The 18,825-nt window shown below is 37.4% G+C and overlaps 1 protein-coding gene across 4 annotated transcripts in view; it reads left to right on the forward strand.

The window, feature by feature from the left end:
* LOC134754728 (ecdysone-induced protein 74EF) overlaps positions 1–18,790 on the forward strand; it is a 292,930-nt gene extending 274,140 nt beyond the window's left edge. For all 4 annotated transcript variants that reach the window (XM_063691066.1, XM_063691068.1, XM_063691067.1 and 1 more), the window contains one exon: positions 15,134–18,790. In XM_063691066.1, coding sequence (XP_063547136.1) covers positions 15,134–15,666 — 533 coding nt within the window. In that variant the 3' untranslated portion in view covers positions 15,667–18,790. The remainder of the gene's footprint in view (positions 1–15,133) is intronic.
* The last annotated feature ends 35 nt before the right edge of the window (positions 18,791–18,825 follow it).

Raw genomic sequence — 18,825 nt, forward strand, 5'->3', positions numbered from 1 at the left:
CATATCATTGAAGTTGTAAATAAAAAGATTTAAGCATTTTTATGACACAAAACCAACGTAACTTATTAAGCTCAAATTAAAGTATATTTATTAAGTACTCATTATGAAAAATCTCATATGACTAAGAGCCAAATCTTGCAAGATCTCCACAGTCCACAGTGTGGAGGTCGAAAATGGACGCCCCCACAGTGTAATAGGTCGATCTGTTTCTAAGAGAGGATAATTAACGCCTATAAATAATGCTCTGTGGCCTGTTTTCTTTGAATTGGAAAATTGAAATATAGACCGCTGTAGGGCTGAATATAAATAACAAGTGGCGACCTAACAGTGACCCCCTTAGGTCCGCGGGGTCTACCAGGATATATTTAGCGGCTTTGACGCTCCAACACACTTAGGGATGGGATGTGTACTGGTTTTAACGGTACATTAAGGATTTTTGACGCGAGAAAAACTAAGCGATTTTCATAATTATTGTGAGATCTCAGATAAAATATACCTAGTTTAAATATTTGAAACATTTTTTCTGTCAGACCACTTCACATACACTTAAAGCATTGTATAAGTATGGTTATTTACTTTACGACTAGACTTTAATTTTATCTAAACTATTTCGTTATTTTAATATAGTATACATAAACTGAAATCTTATACACATTCCACTACTAAATTGTTGAAACACCGCGGGCATTAGTACCACAGATGCAAATATACATATACCCTTGCTGTCTCCGCCCCAAAAATCGCAACCCTAGCAGGCATTGTAGCGTACAGGAGCATGGTCCACAAGCGGAAGGGAGGCTTCCGGACAACTGGTCCGCGCTGGCACGCCTCAGGGTCGAAGGCTATAACTTACGTAACCTGTATTAATTTGCCTCTTTTTATATTACGTACAACTCGGCCTTCCTGATTTCAAGAGGTCCTCGTGTGACATTCAACTCGTGTCATAAGCTTTTTTAATGATTCGTTGACAGCTTAAAGGTTAACTGTTAACAAAGCTTTAGTGTTCTTCTGTATCTTCTGTTCTTCTACATTCTAAGCTATAAGCCCTTAAGGAATAAAATCGGCTGTAAATTAATTAAAAAGTAAACAGTACAAGTATCTTTGAGCTTCTTCTATAGTTGCAGCATTCTTGACGTAACCTCCCGAGCCGTGGGAAACTAGAGCATTTAAATATAGTTTACGTTTCGAAATATTTATAATGGAAGTTATTCGAGAGAGCCACCTGGGCTGGATATTGAAATTAGTGTCCCAGTAATCTCGTATCATCGATACTCAGTCATTTCTTCAAATCTGAAAAGGAATTGATAATAGTGTAAACTTGCTCTCTATCGTAGACGGGCTGGCAGTTCATTATTATAGTCAAGCCATTAGTTCATTATTATACAACTCCACTCATGTATTAGGTACTTTTGATTGAAAATAGCAAACATTTTATTATTACATATTTAAAAACTATGTAACTATATTTAATTTTTGCGAATTTTGCGGCACAGGTAGAAAACAAACAAATAGCGATGCGCAGCGGCTAGCTTCTGTTTTTAAAGTAACCAGTTTACTATACCGTCCGCTAGATGGCAGTTGTAGGGACCTCGTGCTCGATAGTGTTGCCCAATCACCCTTGACTCGGTCAATCAGTCCGTAACGCTGTTTTTCGATCGCTTAACTACATGTTTTTATCGATAGATGTCGCTGGTTTCTTCGAATTCGAGTACATATATCGTATATATTTATATAATATCGGACATATTCACATTAGGGTATATTTTTTGTGTACTGTTTTTCAATATTTTATTTAATGAGTCTCCAAAATTACAAAAACAAAAAACTTATGAACAAAGTAACTTAACACTACATAATAAAACTAAAGAAAAACACTAAAACTAACTAGAAAATACACATTATCTATACTAAACATAAACCCTATTCCGACCCCCACCCTGTCCAAACGTGCCAAATATACTTGCGGCATTGCCGCGCTGGATAGCAAGCGATTTTTGTTGGACCAAGTAGGAGCCTGAACGGGGATCGCAACCTATATCACGCAAACGCCGCCCCAAGTCCCTTACCAACTTCTTCGCTTCCAAACACCACGGCCCAGCCGTCTCCACCGCGACCGGAACAAAGTCGTACGCCGGTTCCAGACTGGCGTATTTGGAACTCCAAAATTTGGAGTGCTTTAGCCTCGCGGCATTTTCAGCGGCCGCGCCTGCTAGCCTACTGGCGGGCTGGGGGTTTAATATTAATTAGATATTGTGTAATATATATTTTAGTAAAGTGTGGCTTATTTATTTATATAAAATATAATTTTAATCGCCTTTGACGCCGCAACATCGCATGCTGGTCGGTGCATTTGTTTACTTCGATTTTTTTGACTTGTGAACAGCACTAAGAGGCAACGATCTGAAACTAAACAGAACGCTTATTTATTTTTATTAGAATTATAAGTACTTACATTCGAATACTAAGTACAAATAACCATCGCCCACACAGTTAACTGCCTATAGGTGGACTAAGGTCCATACCGACGGACAGTTAAGAGTATTGCTGTTTGTACATATCTCTGACACGAACTTTAAAACTTTCGAGTTTCGAAACTTACATACGAAAGTTAGTAGTTATCAGTGCCAAAGCTAGCACAGTAAATGATAGACTAGTAGTGTTCATAATATTGTCTTCGGTTACCGCGATAGTTACTCAGGAAATAAAACTATGAAAACGAATTTGTGGAGTTCATACTGTTCATAGTAGAGTTCAGATTGTCAAATGCTGCTGAATCTTGAAAAGCTTTGTTTGCAAACAGATCTTGCATGACCAGCAAATTCGCAAAAATTCTTATTATACAACTATTTCAAAAAAAAATCTTATTTATTTCTACTATAGTTGATTTTCCCGTCTAATACATTCACGGACCTTAGTCGTTAAGTATCTCATAAAAAAAAAGATCAAACGCCGAAACCCGTTTTCCCAGTTGCGTGCTTCGCGCATATTTTTGCTTTCCGTTTATCTATACTATCGATTTCCTGTAACGTTTCCTCCGGCCTGAATACATGGCAAAGTCCAGCACGAACGTGATTTTAAACAATTCTAATATCAAGGTCGGCCATCTTGAATTTTAGCTTCTAGGTTTTGGCCTTAGAAAAATACGTAGCGTAAAGTTAACCGCTTAAAAACTCCTCAGTTTATTACGGATATGAAGTTCCCATTAATTTTGTGCAAATAGAATATCCATTTCTGTACATCGCATGATCGCATAATATTCAATATTTACGCCAATAGTAATACATCCAATAAGTAATTGACACTTTGTACCATTATATCGGTAAATAACTAAATAATTAAATTTTTTGCCAATATTACCGTGAAATTTTCAACTATATTTATGAAAACGGTTTAACTTAACCCGTTTCAAAATGGCGGGGAAAAAATTTGCATATTAATTGTTCGTTGTTTTTTTTCAATAATTATTAACAGAACTGAATTGACGTAAAGGATTTTAGTTGCGGATCAGAAAGGGTGTATAAGGTTTATGTATCTGTATGTTTTATGTAATTTTGTGTGTCGAAAAATTGCAGTTGTATTTTCCTCGCAATAATAACATATATGGGTAAAAGAACCTGCAAAGTCGTGTCCTACATTTGCATTTGAAAAGGTATCTTGAAAAATTACGTCTGCTTTTAAAATATGGCGCCCACTGTGCAAATAAATTGTTATGATACATCGGTCCTAGACGTTCAGGAATGTAGGTAAACAAAAACTGTTTAAAATTCCTTTTCTATAGGTACTTCCACTAACTTTTAGATTTAATTGATAAAAATTGTAATCAGAATTGAAGTTGACTATCTTGTAGGTATTTAAACAATAGATGCTGTTAGTTTTTCGCAAACCCACGCCCTTTTAAAACTCAAAAGACATCTGATTGATCAAACATGGCGTCTTGGGAAGTGCAGGAATTCGCGGCGGCAGCGGGAGGGCGGCGAGGGTGCGCGGGGGGGTGACCTTCGCGCTTGATGCAATGTCGCAGTGTCATTGACCACGGCGAGGCGCAAGCAGCCCCGCGCTCTGTCTATCGCCCCTCCGCCCGCTCCGTATGCAATAGTATATTTGACTGTATTTTAAATAAATTATTTCACATGCATGAAATAAAGCACCAGATAACTATTAGAAAAACAGCGGTTATTTTTAAACACAAGTCCTATTTAATAAATCGGATAGAAATATAAATAGCAGGTGTTGACCGCGACGCCATTGTGTACTTATTTATATAAATTCCATATTAGCGATATTAGCAAATCGTTAGGCCAGGATTACACTTGTAAATTTTACTTACGTAAGTAGGGACACAGCTATACTACAGAATGAGATACTTACGTAAGTAAAACTTACAAGTTTTTAAAGGGTCGGCAACGCGCGTGTAATATCTCCGGTGTTGCAGGCGTCCATAGGCTACGGTAACTGCTTACCATCAGGCGGGCCAAAAAAAAAAGTGTAATCCTGGCCTTATGACAGTTCTAAAAAATAAATTGACTGACTAGTAGGAGAATACGCTATTACGTACAAATTCGTAAATTATAGAGGTGACGTCTGAAAAAAAACAATTTGAATAGATGTACATGTTTTAGCATTCCATTTTCAAATTGACGAGTCTTAATGTTAGTTATGCTTGCTATTTTGAACACTTTCAAATTCAAATTAGGCGGTGCGTAGCTAAAAGTTGTGGACGTAACGCTACGAGATATAAGTAGGTTAGGTTAGGTTAGTTCTCCCGATAAGCTCAGTCAGTTTTCATGTTGCAACATGTTATCTCGAATATTTACACAAATTTACAAAGTCAATTAAATATCATTGCGCCGACCTATATGACTTTTTGGCAAAAACATATCAATAGGAATTTTCCTTTCAAATAATATGGTTTATCGACAATGAAGTCTTACATTTCCAGTAGTATGGTGTATCTTTGCCAGAATTAAACCATCAATAAATACTTTTTTAGCCTTTTGCGTGGCTGTTTGTCAGTTCTCTTAGTCTTATCCTTAAAAACACCTACACTGCGCCAATAATGTATGTATTATGTATGTATGTAGCTACTTATTAAATATAGCACACAGAAACAATCAGACAGATCGAACAATCGCGCCTACATTTTTCGTCTTGCCTTTTTCTACTGACACCGCTGGCTTCTTAGAGTATAAATAATATCGCTATGACAAAATTTTCACATTCAACACTTATCATATTAATAATATCCTTTTAAATACTTTAAACGTAAGTATTTATTTATCCTGTAATATTTGTTCTTAACTTGGCGACATCCATTTTCTGATAAGTTTTTTTTTAACCGGAGTCCAGAGTCAAGACTACGGCAGGTGATCATTCAGCCAAGCTCGTCAGACAAAGTGTAAAGAGTGTGTGAACAATTGCCATTTCATGTTCTGTGCACTCATAATACTAGAAATAGAAATATACGTTTGTGACTGTTACTAATTTGCCAGCACTATCTCGTATTTAGAGTAGCGTAGAAGTAAGTATAGTGATTATTGCACGTTAAACGTGAGAAAGTTAAAAGTAGGAACGTAATTGACCGCTAATGTACCTTGCGACATTTTTAACAGATAACCCCGGAGCTATCATACATAATATTTTTGTGTGATAGTGCAAATAAACGACCGGATGCAGTTTATCAGGGGCTCTTAAGGCGTAGTTGTGTGAGGTCAGGTTCGTGATCGTGAGCAAATCTTGGCCCCGAATAACTATGCCTTCAAAAATACGCTCCTTATTCGATACGATACGATACCCTAACGGTTCCACGAAATTATCTAATTTTTATTTTTTATTCAAAAGCGACAACATTCAACATTGTTAAAAAAAATCGGTCAAGTGCGAGTCGGACTCGCCTACGGAGGGTTCCGTACTTTTTAGTATTTGTTTTTATAGCGGCAACAGAAATACATCATCTGTGAAAATTTCAACTGTCTAGCTATCAAGGGACAGACAGACGGACAGCGGAGTCTTAATATAGGGTCCCGTTTTTACCTTTTGGGTACGGAACCCTAAAAACGTATCGAACGTATCACGTTCCAAAATGGAAGCGCTTACCTTGTGACAAATTGTACAAGTTGCCTTTAGTCGCACCTGGGCAAGCGAGAAATATGCACGTGCTACCGAGCTCCCGCTAACCGAAAGAGAAAGAGACAAGCTCATGTTTAACAACGGGTATGACAAAGACGAATGAAATAAAAAAATAATCAAAAAAAAACCTGTATGTCTATGTAATGTCTGTACGGACGATAATTTTGCGTGATAATGTCATAAGAAAACACGTGAACGTGGCCGTGACGTTACCATGGAGATCTGTCCACAACGTTACCATGGAGATCTGTCCACAACGTGACACTTTTTCGTGCATGCCACCGGTGTTCATCGATTTATTAGACGTTATCACGTCAATAACGGATTTCTTCGTTGGTATAGAAATAAATAGAATATGAGAAATAGAATAGAAGAATATAAAAGAAAAGGATGAGTATAGTTTTTTTTGTTCTTATTTACTGACAAGATTTGCTTGACCAACTATATAACCTATCTTGTTGCGATCGCCATTTTAAAGTCATTGTCACGGACACGGACGCGGAACATGCTGTTGCTGTGCACAAAGAAAAGTGTGTTCTTTATTTGCGTAAAATTTACATACGGTGAGTTTACCAGTAGGTAAGTTATGGCGCAAAAATACTTCCTAGGCAATGATACAATTTGAAACATTTGCCAATAAAAATATTTTTATAAAAAAAATAACTTCTTCATCTTCCTATTAAAGTTGTCCCGGCAATTTTTGCTATGGGTGACTTCCTGTTTCAAAAATTTTAAAATTAATATCGGAACAAAACTACAGTGTATTTAAGACGAAAGAAAGAAATACATATATTGAATAGGTAGTTATGTAGAAAAAAAAATGATTTGTTAGATATAGGTACTTGTATTTTGTATGTTTATACATTTAATTTTTTGCTAAATTATCGCATTGGGTTCATCCCGTAATGATAATTGTATGTGTCGAAAAAAAAAATTAACATCATAAACATTGGACAATACTTTAAGATAACACATACAACAGAAACTAGACCCCCACACAAACAACAGCTAAACAGGATCCCCACAGCATAATGCTACGGCATGCCATGACGCTGATTTTCAAATAACTGCGTAGAATTTGAAACAACTCTATGAAACTGTTTTACATTGCAAAAAAGAAAAGGAGGAAAGTTACGTCATCTCAATAAGTAAATTAATATTTTCAGACTATATCTACCTATATTCAATGACGGGAAAACTTGTTTGATTCTTGTATATTTTCCAGTTAATTATTTGAATTATTCTGCACGCGGATATGGACGATTTGACTGGATTCAGAATTCCGTCCAAGGTTCTCAATACTCCGCAGTAGGGCATATTCTGTCGAATAAATCAATAATAAATAGTGTAGAAACTGCCTGGAAATCGTTTAAATTAAATCATTTTAATAATTTCCTACGCGATAATTGAATAATCAAAGTTTGGAATCTTGAAAAAAATTATTGTATAATTTCCGCGAAACTAAAATTATATAAAATACTTGGCAGCAGACAAACCCACGATAAAGATTATACAGAAGTCTCACTATATTATCAGTCGTTGTAGAAGGTTAGACACATATTGCAAAACAACCTTCTGCGGTAGCCGTATAAGCAAGCTCTTTATTTGTGCAACTGTTTCGCCGCCATGACACCGCGGCGCGGCTGCGTTATCGTCCTGATTTAAAACTACAAAATGTCTATGGTAGCTACTCATTAAATTATTTTAAATTCGATGCAAACAGACCGTAAAATCATTTACACGTGCAACTTGGCTTTGTTTTATTAAAATATAACAACTAAGAATGTTTTTAAAAGCCGGTGGCTGAGTTTTTCACTGCTTTTAATTAATATTTCATTTGTGTTTAGTATATATAGTTTATGTTGCTATTATATCACAGGGTTCATGTTGAGTTGTGACTGTATTTAATCATTCGATCCTCTGTATACATGAAATGTATTAAAATATATGAGTATAAGTAACCCTCTTGGAAAACGCGACAAGTAATACTCGTAGATCCAGACTTGTGGTTGCCATCGTCATGTTTGCTTGTTAAAACAGTGTTTTAATTTATTTTGACAACTTTAGACATATTCTTAACGACCAAGCGTTTAAGAGTCAAGTGCATTAAATAGTGGTTCAAAAACAAAATGCAAATGTGCGTTTAACAATCCAAATGCATTGGAACGGAAACGCTGGATTGTAAAGGTCACAGGCCCACGGCTATGACATCACCGAATTGCCTATGCAGCGAACAACTGTTTTGAAGACCACATCGATGGAGAAACAAGTCAGCACTGCACTAGCATCTTAATGTACCAATAAATAAAAAACGTCCCCACGCACTCGCATTAAAAAAAATTACATTCGTCATGGCTTAAAAACATTCCTTCTATAGTTTAGCTAGCTTCCATATAGAAATAGGCGGCAAATTTATAAAATATAGGCGGGAAGAGTTGTCCTCCCATAGAAAATTTGAATTTTGCGCTTATTTCTACTTACAAACTGGGCTTGCCAGTGGATCTTTTTAATACTCAATATATTCTGGCGCCGAGATATAGTTTGTTCATTTTATCAAAACATACACCAGTTTAGATAACATGATCTAAATTATCTCACTATTGTCTAATGTCTTAAGTATTATGACAACTTCCTATTTCTTGAATACAACTTCAAAACAGCTTTTCGTTCGTTTTAATCGTGCATTTAATGTCTCCGTCATTATATACGATCTTAAATTAGAAGCTAAGTAACCCTATTTGTCTATGACCCAGACTCGCAGTGGAGCGAATCATTCAATCTTCCATTAACACTTTTAGAATCGATGTCGGAACAACACGTGCCAGTTTCCAGTGCCCGTGACGTCATCACACCTTTAACAGTTTATATAACATACAGGAAAGCTAAAATACAAGTGTTGTATAATAACAATGATTTATAATAGATAAGTAATATTGCGTCAAGCGCGCCTTGACCCCATTGCGGTTGCCCGTCACCAATGCAGCCTGTGGCTAGGTTAGAAAAATCGAAACAGCATTAGCCTCATGTAAATCAAAAAAATGCAGTACGAATTCGGAAGAGAAGGCTTAGATCTAATACTTTTTAAACATGCGAATTTCTTAATTGCTCACGACGGAAGTCTGTTTGAGACACAGAAAAAACTTGTTATTATTAGACTTCTTTGATGACGAATACACTTGTTTGTTACACGAATGCGGCGTTAGGTCGTGTACACACGTAAAAATTCCAATTTAAAAATTTTGGAACTTAAAGTGAAGCTGGTAGTGAATTTGCAAATGTGATTTTTTATGACTAATATCGGTAAATAAAATTATATAGATTTTTAGTATTTTATCCTCAAAGTATCAACATCAGTAAACAAACGAGCAGTGCTGATAAATGCGTCAACGCATCCTTTGATGGATATTACGGAAATAACCACAAATAAGTAGGCCGACGGGGCATTCAACATATTGTACCTATACATAGGTCATGCACTCGAGAAAGTTAAGAATTAACTTTATATTAACTTATTAAGCGCTATATTTGTTAATTTTACCACTTATAATACAAACAAACACGCCACAAATTCGAATTACTAATGACTAGGTACATGATTCCTTCTCTTGAAACTGATGTCATATTAAAACTCGAATTGCTTACTCATTCATTGCATTAGAAATACTGGCACATTTTTATTTTTCAAGTCCACTGGCAGATAAAAAAGTAGATTAGCGCTGGTGTGGCCGCCATCTTGCAAATCATTTAACACTCGTATTTTCGCACTTTTATCGAAGGTCGTTCACCCGAAGGCACGTGTTACCCTAACAAGAAAAATAAACGTTGCGTAATGTGACAATTTGTATCTTCAACTTTCCGTTACGTATGTTCAATCACCACATTTTTTAAAGCGCTTGTTTTTTATAAACATTACTAAGCATTTTTTTAATAGTTTTAATTGTCGTAAATAAAACAGTATTCTTCGCCGCACGTTTTACATATAATTCTTTTACTTACATGAATATCGTTATTTAAACTTCCTTACAAAATAAAATAGATTATCAGCAACATAGATAAGGAAATGGTAATCCATTTCAATTGAAAAACTAACGGACAATCTTTGAAAATATTTTGTTGAAATGAAAAATTGATTCGAAAATTTTAAATTTTCCTTGTCCAACACCTTTATGATGTTGTGGGGCAGAGTCAATGAATCCAGTCTGTCAATGTCAATGAAGTCGCCAATAAACTGACTTTTGGTCGTCACGCGAATGTATCGCATATCTCATTGTAAGATTATAAGATGTGGCATCTTCCCAGCGCTTTAGCGTTCCGCAGTCCCACACAGGGTTTGTGGGGCAACCCATATACGGGCTACGCTCAACCGGTTCCCCCTCCTCCCGCTCGCATACTTGCATCCGGGAATAAAACGACCCGCTTGGAACAGGAATACCCACCCTAACTCCTGGGTAATAAAGCTGCATCGTTTACTAGTTGTTTCTTTTTGCGATAGCTTCGCCAAAGTTATATTTGCGCGCGGGCGCTGCGTCGCTGAGGCACTTACGAGTTTTCTTCCTTGCCGTTGGGTGTAAGAGTTGCTCCCGCCGCCGTTCTTGTAACTTTGCTGGCTAGTTAGCTCTGGGTTCTAAGACCGTAGGGTGGGTAGCCTTGATCTTGAAGTTATATATAGAACGCGCTTTTTTTTTGGTTCTCAGGCTTTCAGGCGGGAACGGTTAATGTTAATACTGTTATAATGGTTTTAATAGACGTTAGTGATTGTTAATTATAGATCGTACTGACACAAAAACTGTGCTCAGTGCTCACTCAGTTTTACTAAAAACCGGCGTGTCTTGTTGGACGCTGGGGTACAATTTAAGACTGTTTTTTAGGGTTCCATATTACTAAGACTTCTCTGTCCGTCTGTCTGTCTGTCTGTCCGTTCGTCTATCTGTCGGTCCGTCTGTCTGTATGTCTGTCACCAGGCTGTATCTCATGAACCGTGATAGCTAGAGAGTTGAAGTACGGAACCCTCGATGGGTGAGTCAGACTCGCACTTGTTTTTTCATTTCATAAATACTTGGTTTCTGGGATCTTGAGATCTAAAACCTTTTGTTTGACATCTTCTGCCTCCTTAATGTCACAGGCTCACAGGTTTATCTATACTACTCAATTCCTTCCTCTTCCTAAATGGTAGCGTATATTGTTATTAAGAGAACTTGAGAAAACAGCGTTTACAATCTATAATTAGCTCAGTTGGGAGGGGAGCATGGCAATGAATTCTAGTGTTGGTGATTCAGTAAGAAATATTCGCATATTTTGCATCCACTGTCAAGGATGCACAAAATTCTTTTAATATTCCAAGGGTTTGTTACCAGAATGGTCTCAATAAGTAGAACTTTTAAAGAAAATAAGACATTCCTCAGTCGGATTAGTTCGTTAGTGTCTTTTCGTTTCCGAACCTGTTTATCTAAAAGATAAAACTACTCGTGCCTAATTCCACTTGCGTCAGTATTCAAACATGACTCCAATGGTGCATTTTCCATTATCAGTTTGCCAAAATTTTATCGACTATTTTCGCAAGAGATTAGTTTGTTGATAAAAAATTCCACAGCAACAGTAGGTGAAGATAAATATAGTTTTATCTGTGGCATGGCGGAAACGATGATGTTTTATGCGCTTTATCAATTTCCTGGCTCGTTAATGAAAGTAATGTAATTTCGAATAACTGGTATCAATACGAACAATGTATGTGACAAAATGAAAACTTCACTGCTTGCGTGTTCCTGGTGTTTAATTGTTTTTAACAGTCAGCAAGCTCTTATTAAAAAATGTACACGTGATCTGAAATAAAGCATTTGTTCAATCCAATTTCAAAGATACTATTTTTCATAAAAAAAAGGAATGGAAAATACTATAAATCCTACATCTTTAGCATTCTACAGTGTCTCCAGCAGTATTCAAAAGAACTAAAAATTCTGTGCGAAATAAAATAATCCATAATTTCCATGTAAAACTGTTGTACGAAGACATGTAAACTTAGGCAATAATCGTGACGGATCCCACATCCTCAGATCCCGTCCTGCGTGACCGGAAAGGTGCGCGAGTGTGCGGCGCAGCCATTGACCAGGAAATGGCGCCGACCGCCGACGGCTGACCTTCGGCGCGCCGTTTCGCTTTCTGCGGCACTTTCGCGCGTTAGATGCGTTTTTTTTTTTTGATAATTTATGGCCTGGATGCGAGTCCTTTAAGCCATTAGATGCGTTTTTTTTATCATTTATGGCCTGGATTTAGATGCGCTTAGCATGAGGCGTTTTTCGGACGCTTAACTTTACTGCTCTATACGTGTGAGTGGCAGTGTGTAGCGGCCTTTAATAGAAAACTTTTTTTTTATTAAAATTCACAAACTAATTAGAATCAGGATGCTGTTATAAGGTAGTTGGTCAAACCAAATTGTCAGTAAATAAGAACAAAAAAACTAAACTTATCCTTTTCTTTTGGGTGTATAGTTGGTCAAGCAAATCTTGTCAGTAGAAAAAGGCGCGACATTCAAATTTCCTATGGGCCGATAACCCTGCGCACCTACATTTTTAAAACTTGCCGTCTTTTTCTACTGACAAGATTTGCTTGACCAACTATAAATTTACCTATAACCAACAAGCGGTCACACGACTGAAATATTTTCGCAAATACATTGATAACCTTAATACCTAACCAAATAACTTACATAACATCTTTTATCACGCGTTATCAAGAAAAATGTTTATAAATTAGACCGAGTCACCTTGGCTGAGTGCATCCGAGACTCGGTCTCCGCCGTCTCCGGTGATTGAGATGGTCACATTACAAAAAAAAAACACACAGCAAAATTATTAAGCAAAATAATTTGCGTCATATTTTAACGCAAAATATTGATCAAAATATACACGAGGAGATATACATAAAAGTTTTGATTAGTTTCATTTATTAGATCGGCTTTATAAATTTAAGCTGCATAGATATTTCGGGAAAACTTGGGGGTTTTTCATCCGAAAATATAACAAAAGCCGAGTGGTTCTAGGAAATAATTTAATTTCGTTATTCGCTTCCAAATATTTTGTTAGCTTTCTATGTTATTTGACTTATTTGTTATAACAAGATATTTTTTTGATACTTGGATGTGTAAATTAGTAATATTAGTATATATTGTAAACAACATCTTTTGCTATACCCTTTCCAGGGTCCATTATGTACCTATGTAACACACTGCAATGCATATGCAAATAACATGTAAATAAAGATCTCTATCTCTATCCCTGCTAAATAAAAATATAACGCAAATAGTAGCGAGCTTTTACAAAAATGTTTTTTTTTATTCTTATTATACTGTTTTTAAATTTAGAACCCGCACATCGAATCGAACACAGACTGCACAAGTGGTTCTAGAGCTGCACCGGAAAAATCGCGATTAAAATATAAACCAGCGGAACGGAACGTAACTGTTTAAATTTGGAATTCATCCACGCATCGCGCAACGTGTTAAGTAAGGTCAGCGCAGCGCCCTGTTACGTCGCATGATAAGAGAGGGCGACACTGTATTGGGGTCACGTGCACCGGACGCGATTGTGTCCATTAAACTACAATCTTTTTAGGGTTCCGTACTTTAATAGAGAAAACGGAACCCTTATAGGTGCGTCTGGATGTCCGTCTGTCACAGGCTATGTGCTCCGAAACTACTAGCCCAATTAAGTTGAAATTTGGTAGACATGTATAAGTTTGTGACCCAAAGTAACGTAAAGAAATGAATTTTAAACATGCGGCCATTTTTGGGGGTAAATGAGACAATTAAAAAATTAAGATTTTCAAACTATATCGTGTTACATATCAAATGAAAGAGCTTATTGTGAGAATTAAAAAAATGGAATTTTTAAATAAATAGGCTAAAAGTTATTTAAGATAACAGCCAAAAAATGATCATCCCACCCTTTATTTCCGAAACTACTGGGTGTAAAACTTTGAAAAAAATACAAACTGGAGTCTTAGTAATAGGGTCCCGTTTTTACCCTTTGGGTACGGAACCTTAAAAGCCGCAGGAGCTTAAGCATGTCAATACCAACTTCGGTGCACATTCATTCCACGAATATAAACCTTGCGTAGAACTAATTAGGTTCAAAATCGTGTAGTTATGTTATATTAGCTTCCTCTTTGATAAAGACGTAAGCTGGGCCCACAGACCACGTATTTTTCTAAAGACTCAGCTTAGAGTAATTATTTCACGAAATCGATGCTGCCAAAAATACGGGGGTGCGGGGGACAAGGTGAGCAAGTCCCGTGCTGTGATTGGTCCGTTCAAAGACATGTGGTCCGCCGACTGAAGTAAGCACTGCGTGATTCGAAATTCGAAAATTTATCGAGTAAAGCTACCGTATACGTGGCAGAGGTGGTAGCTACGTCTTTAGAAAAATACGTGGTCTGTGGCTGGGCCAGGCAACTGGGACGGAAGAAGCCATCTTACTTGAAGTTTGCGACCTAACTTTCCGACCTACTTGGCGGAACAGACACTAACGTAGTTGGAGATACATACAAGTATACAAACGGAATGTATTCGTATGCCAAAATGTCTTATAAGATCGAGATGTTAATGAAATTGTCCTTCGTTTTCGCGAAAATCGACCCGTCAGATGCAGGTAGCAAATAATTTTACACTGCATCTGTATTACGACATTATATGACCATGATATTATAAAACCTAGCATTGAAATGTTATGACATTAAAACTTAATAATCGCAAGAAAACCCATACGAAGTAGATGCATACTGCAGGTTACTTTTCTGACAAAAAGTCCAAATGCCACTGAAAGAAACGTTTGCATAGTAACACGATATTTTGTTACTATACTTACGCTTAAAACAAATGCCGTTTTGCGTATAGATACCTACGTCTAACCACAAGATCTAGTAACACGACTACGTGGACCGTCATCAACCAAAAATACCCTCTCTCTAGTGGGTCATGCAGACAATCATGACTAAATAAGTGTTTTGTTTCCAGCCGGCGCGGTCAGCGAACGCGACGCATACGGTTACGGGTACGGCGGCGGCGGAACCTCACACCACTTCGCAGCGCCCGCGCCGCCGCCCCTCCCCGAACACGACCTGCCCTACTCCGTGTTCGACTTCGGCGATTACCAGCGGCACCACCACCACAACAAACTCAAGCCCAAGAAGAGGCCGCGCGCCGACGCGCCCCCCACCCCCGGCGTCAAACGCAAGAGCCGAGAGGGCTCCACGACTTACCTCTGGGAGTTCCTACTGAAACTCCTACAGGACCGCGAGTACTGCCCGCGCTACATCAAGTGGACGAACCGCGAGAAGGGAGTCTTCAAGCTCGTCGACTCAAAGGCCGTGTCTCGCCTCTGGGGCCTCCACAAGAATAAGCCCGACATGAACTATGAGACGATGGGCCGCGCCCTGCGCTACTACTACCAGCGCGGCATCCTCGCCAAGGTGGACGGTCAGCGCCTCGTGTACCAGTTCGTCGACGTACCCAAGGACATCGTCGAGATCGACTGCTCGTTGGCTTAGATTGTGAATCTCCTAGTGACAGGACACTGCGTTCGAACATTTCACTTAAACATTGATTCACTTTAGTAAATTCGTCTATTTTCATCATCGCTTAAGAGTGTTTTCGTGATTAATCTATGTGGATAAACTAAATTTATAAATAAAATTAAAAGAATGTCGTTGAATTTAATATTTATACAAAAATAGGTATGGGGAGACGAAAATGATTGCTCAAATGTTTATATATATTTAGGGGATTCACAGAAAAGTACTAAATTTGCTACGCGAGGATGGAGCGATTTTTGTATAATGTTGAAACGAATTTTTTAATGTTTAAAGACGTTTCTGTACATATAACGTGTAACTATTCCTTCAGTCGTCGGCCGGCGCGGGCCGGCCCGAGGCAAGTCGAGAACCGAACTGCCTACCTCAGACTACGCAAACTTATACTTCATAACTTTATACACTTCATATTGAAACTACAGTAAGAACCTTATTAATAGTCTTTTAAGAGTTTATAATAAAGAAATATTTACGTGAACTTGGATGTTTACTATAGTGACAAAAATATCATATTATTATTACCTTCTCAGATGATGTATATCTTGGTGCATAAACGGTTTACTGTGACTTCATAGGAGCTGACGCTCGCTTATTCTCGTTATATAAATAATTATATGTTATGAATGAAGGACATTTTAATAGTTAACTTAATTTGTGAGCTGAGTTTAGTTCTTGGCCGCCAGGGGGCGCCACAACGAACACTACGACAGAACTGATATCTACTGCCAACTTCTGTTTAAACCTGATACCTACTTTAATTAAGGGATGATATTTTGTGCGTTAATTGTGTTAATTATTTTAAATAGTGTTTCTAAGTGAACTTGCTCTAGTTTATGTATGTTTATTTAATAATTATATTAAATACGATTTAAGGGGTCGTCGTGCGTCAACACATTTAAGTACATATCAATATTTAAACCCGTTGCCCGCCAACTGCATATCAGGAACTCTCACGCAGACAGATGTAAATCCCAAATGGCATAAGATTATTCGCGTCTTACGTCATTTTAGACTTACAGACGCGGCGCGACGCCCCCATTTTTTGTTACCTGAATTAAATATTAATAATTAATTACGATTTGTGGTCCAATGTTATAGAAAACATGATAATTTTTAACTAGATAGTTTTTAAAAGTGTAGTGTGTGTAAAGTATCTTTATTTTCGTACAACTCTCATACTATCAAGTAAACTAAATGACCGTGAAGTGAGCGGAGTTTTAAGCGCTGTGATTGGTTAATAAACTCGCTCTCTGATTGGCTGGGAGACCGGAGTGCCGCTGGTGGGCCCTCAATTGGTCCCCTGGCCGTCATTAGTTTGACAATACCGTATTAATATTTTTAAACGGCCCTTATAGAATCGTTAGGAATAGGAATTGTCCATTTTGTTACACGGAGCTCGCACTGCGCCACAAAGTTTTCCGATGTTATCATGTAATTTTTATATTATATTTAAAATAATTATATCAATTATGTAGTGGTAAGGATGTTTTGTGCTGTGGGAGGTGCGCGCTCCGCCAGGCTCGGGGCTTAAGGCAGTTGAAGGTGCTATGTGGGGACCGCAGGATCTCGGCATTCGAAATTAATATATAACAGACCAATCCAGGCTATGCAGGTATATATATACATATATATACACCCAGTGTGCTAAGTATAAATTCTATTAAAGATCTCAGTGTACAATTCCTCGAACAAATCCAGTGTCCCATGTGATTAAATTTTATATATACCTTGAAATGTGGATTGAGTCGTTTTTATATAGCTAGGATTCAAAATTTACTTTTCGGCACTTGTAATACTTTTGTAAATATAGTAAATAGATTAACTTATTTATTTCTTGGATAAATGATACGTGTACCTTGCGGTGGTCGGGTTCGCGATTGCTACTAGCGCCCTCTAGCGTCACGCGAACCTCGCCAACGCTTTCATGTTTTACTTTTTAGGGAAATTTGTTCTTTAGATTAGAAATTTTATTATAGATGGATAATTGTAATTAAATTATAAATGTAATGATTGGACCACGTGATGGGATGTGAGCTCTCAGGACCGATAGGCTCTGCGTTAGACGGTTCTCGGTTACCGAAATGTTCGAGCAAGCATTTAAAACGATGCTCTGTCGTATCTTTAGTCGAATTGATGTTGTTAAAAAAAAACAAAGTTTAATAAAATAATGTACTTATCAGTGTAAATTTTATCAGCACCTCGAAAATCGAGCCTAGTCTTAGAGTTTTAAAAAAATATTTGTAATTGGAAGCCATATTGGTGTGAGGTTTTCGAGAAAAAAATAACGCACACGGCCGCTGGCTGGCAGAATTAGGGGGACGGAAGGTTAGTGACTCGGATTAAGATTGGCGAGTGCTGGCGGACTGATTTACTATACTCCCTACTGTGTGTCCTTGGCGACAGTATTCCTTCGCCCGTTTCACAAGCAAGAGAAAAAAAAATAGCACAATTACTACAGTTCTAAGAATCGCTTCGCGCGTTCGGTGTTAGGCGCCAATCCAGATGGACAAAAGAAAAAAAAAAGTTCGGAGTTTTTATGTCCAGTACTACGGTCTTACCTACGTAACGTAATATGTTGGGTTTGGACCGTTGGTAGTTTTTCGGATGAATTTGGTAGTGTTTGAGAGTACAGGTAAATTGGTCCGTCAAGTACCGCGGCACGCACTGAAGTTTTTGACGTTTTCAATATTCAATATATGTACGTACTCAATTGTTAAATTAAATTAAATATAAATAAATGTCGTATTTAAAGAAATTTTAGAGAATTTGTATCCTTCGGGATTTTTAAATGTTTCTGTGTGGCTGGAACTTCTACCCCCACCCCGATCGTTCGTGTCGCTCCGAGAGCAACTGCGTGACTGGCGCAGGCACTAGTTTATAATCAGTTAAAAGTCCGTTACGTTAATATAATTATAAAAGATAATTTAGTTGTTATTCTCTACAAATACTGTATTTTCTGCCCGATAGTTAAGTTATTTTTCTATGTATAGTTAGTTATAAGTGTAAATGATTTAGCACATAAACTTGATGCATGATGATACAGTTAATAAAATATCCACTATAAAAAATGCTGTTTTTTGTCAACAACCCTTTAAAGAACCCAATCAACACACGCAC

This window comes from Cydia strobilella, chromosome Z (genome assembly GCF_947568885.1).
Source record: "Cydia strobilella chromosome Z, ilCydStro3.1, whole genome shotgun sequence".
NCBI classification, from domain to species: domain Eukaryota; kingdom Metazoa; phylum Arthropoda; class Insecta; order Lepidoptera; family Tortricidae; genus Cydia; species Cydia strobilella.